Source organism: Nicotiana attenuata, unplaced genomic scaffold (assembly GCF_001879085.1).
Source record: "Nicotiana attenuata strain UT unplaced genomic scaffold, NIATTr2, whole genome shotgun sequence".
Lineage (NCBI taxonomy): Eukaryota > Viridiplantae > Streptophyta > Magnoliopsida > Solanales > Solanaceae > Nicotiana > Nicotiana attenuata.
In genome coordinates this window covers 3,761-5,802 of record NW_017689783.1, presented here as the reverse complement: position 1 = coordinate 5,802, position 2,042 = coordinate 3,761, and the positions used below count along the sequence as shown (strand labels likewise).

At 37.1% G+C, this 2,042-nt stretch overlaps 1 protein-coding gene across 2 annotated transcripts; it reads right to left on the bottom strand.

Moving 5' to 3' along the window:
• Nucleotides 1-447: 447 nt before the first annotated feature.
• LOC109222419 lies at nt 448-1,321 on the bottom strand. Of its 2 annotated transcripts, none has more exons than XM_019386781.1 (2): nt 777-1,321; nt 448-676 (listed from the first exon to the last, which is right to left on the bottom strand). In XM_019386781.1, the coding sequence occupies exons 1-2, from the start codon at nt 1,167-1,169 to the stop codon at nt 635-637; spliced, it is 435 nt and encodes a 144-aa protein (XP_019242326.1). In that variant the 5' UTR covers nt 1,170-1,321; the 3' UTR covers nt 448-634. The 2 variants fall into 2 exon arrangements, with proteins under 2 accessions (XP_019242326.1, XP_019242325.1); XM_019386780.1 differs by having other exon boundaries at nt 449-671.
• Nucleotides 1,322-2,042: the final 721 nt, after the last annotated feature.

Below are 2,042 nucleotides of genomic sequence, written 5' to 3'. Positions count from 1 at the left end.
ACGTACGGTTCTAAATAAAACAATAAACTAAAAGTTTAGATTACACATGACCAAGTCAATCTGTATTTTACACTTGTACCTAGTGACTTAGACAAAAGTTATCTTCGTTTTTTTTTAAACTTCTGAAGCATTCATATTTACCACTATCCCCATTTCAAAGGGTGCCAAGCATACAAAGATCTGCAACTCGTATGCATACTTACCACTATCCCCTTTTTGATGGTGCCAACCATAACGAGATATGCAACTTGGTACTGAGTATGTATACTACCACTACTGAGTATACGTATTTACCACTATCCCCTTTTCAACAGTGCCAAGCACCGAAGATATTCAGCTCAGTGATGAGTATGCATATTTGCCACTATCCCCTATTTGATGGTATCAAGCTAACAATAGTCTTGTGCAAAACATGATATGAAAAATAGGACTAAGTAAGTAACTTAATGGAACTATATTGATAAATAGTTTTAGCCAATGGAATCAGGCATTAAAATACATGGAAACACTGAAAATTTGAACAACGACAAACATATATGTACAACAGAACAACCAACCTTAGACTTCTAAATTCAACCATGAAAATCCAAATTTTTTCTATTTTCAGTATCCGAGAAATACCCAGGAGCACGGTTCAAAACTCGGTGGATAATGGCCTGCCGCCTGCCCTTCTACCCTTCTCCACCCGATGAAAAGTTAAAATGTTAATGCAGCAATGGAAATAAAGACATACAATTAATCAAATACGAAATTGGCATAGATAATAAAGCTTGTACCTTGACAGAGATAGTACCAGCAAGAGCATCGAGATCTTCAAGCAACTTCCCAATTCTGACCTCATTCCAAGGATCCCTGTACTGTTCCCTCAGTATATAATCAGTGGAGAAATTATAAAGAATTGAAGTCCTGCTCTCTGCTGGGGTTTTCTTAAGCAATTCACTTTGTGGGGGAGCATCAAGTGGTGGATCAAGAAGTCTTTCGAAAATCTTAGACCTTGTTTCCCAAAGAGCATTAGTCACTGGAGAATGATACATTCCTGGCCATAAACTAAGTGGTTTTCTGCTTGAAGAAGAATTGGAGGAATCATTTTGGTCAGGAGAACCCTCAAATGGTGAAGCAAAAGTGGACACTACACGAATGGTATTTGGAGAAGAAGAGCTAAATTCCATTGGAAGGCAGTAAATCTTTGTTGAAAAATAAACAGTTTTGACTGGAAGGTGAGATTGAATTTGGTAAGAAGCAGCTGAAGTTTGGAACTTTGGGAATTCCAAAAAGCAAGTCACGAAGAAACTGTTGGAAAAGGACAATTTTTGGACCCCACTTTCTCTTTCCTTTTAATAAGGAAGTTAGGAGTTAGGACAAATTCTTTCTTAAAAAGCTCTGTAATTAGAGCTAAAACGGCAGTTCGGTCCCTAAGTTTATGTCGTTAACTTCACTCTGGTCCCTCAACTTTTACGAATAAAACATTTCCACTGACCAGAGTACTCGACGTAAAAGGATTAATTCGCAGCCATAGCAGAGATCCAGAAAACTTAACTGATGGGATGTCTATTGTTCTCGCGTATTCAAGAGCCAGAATACACTAGGATTTTCTGATAGCTAAGGAAAGGGGAGTTGGCTTCTATTTATAAAGAGTTTCTACCCATCAAAGACCATTTGTTATTGGGCATCACTTATCCACACACATAGTATTAATGTTAGGCCTTTTATTTATCCATCACTTGGACCACATCACTATCTTTCAGGCTATAAACAATTAACGCAAGTTCAAAGTCCAACATTCTCCCACTTGGATGCCAACGTTAATTGAGGACAAGAAAACAATGTTAAACTTTTGAGTTTTGAGAAAAATATTTTCTAAAAAAGATTTTAGACTATATAGTGGCCACACTACTTATATAGCTAAGGATAGAATGACCCATAGCAATCCATCCAGTCTTAATGGAGAACACTAACAATGACCCATATAACAATCTATCCTTCACCAATCGTTCAGTTCTTTCTTTAGAAATATGACCAAGATGCCTATGCTATAATAGGTA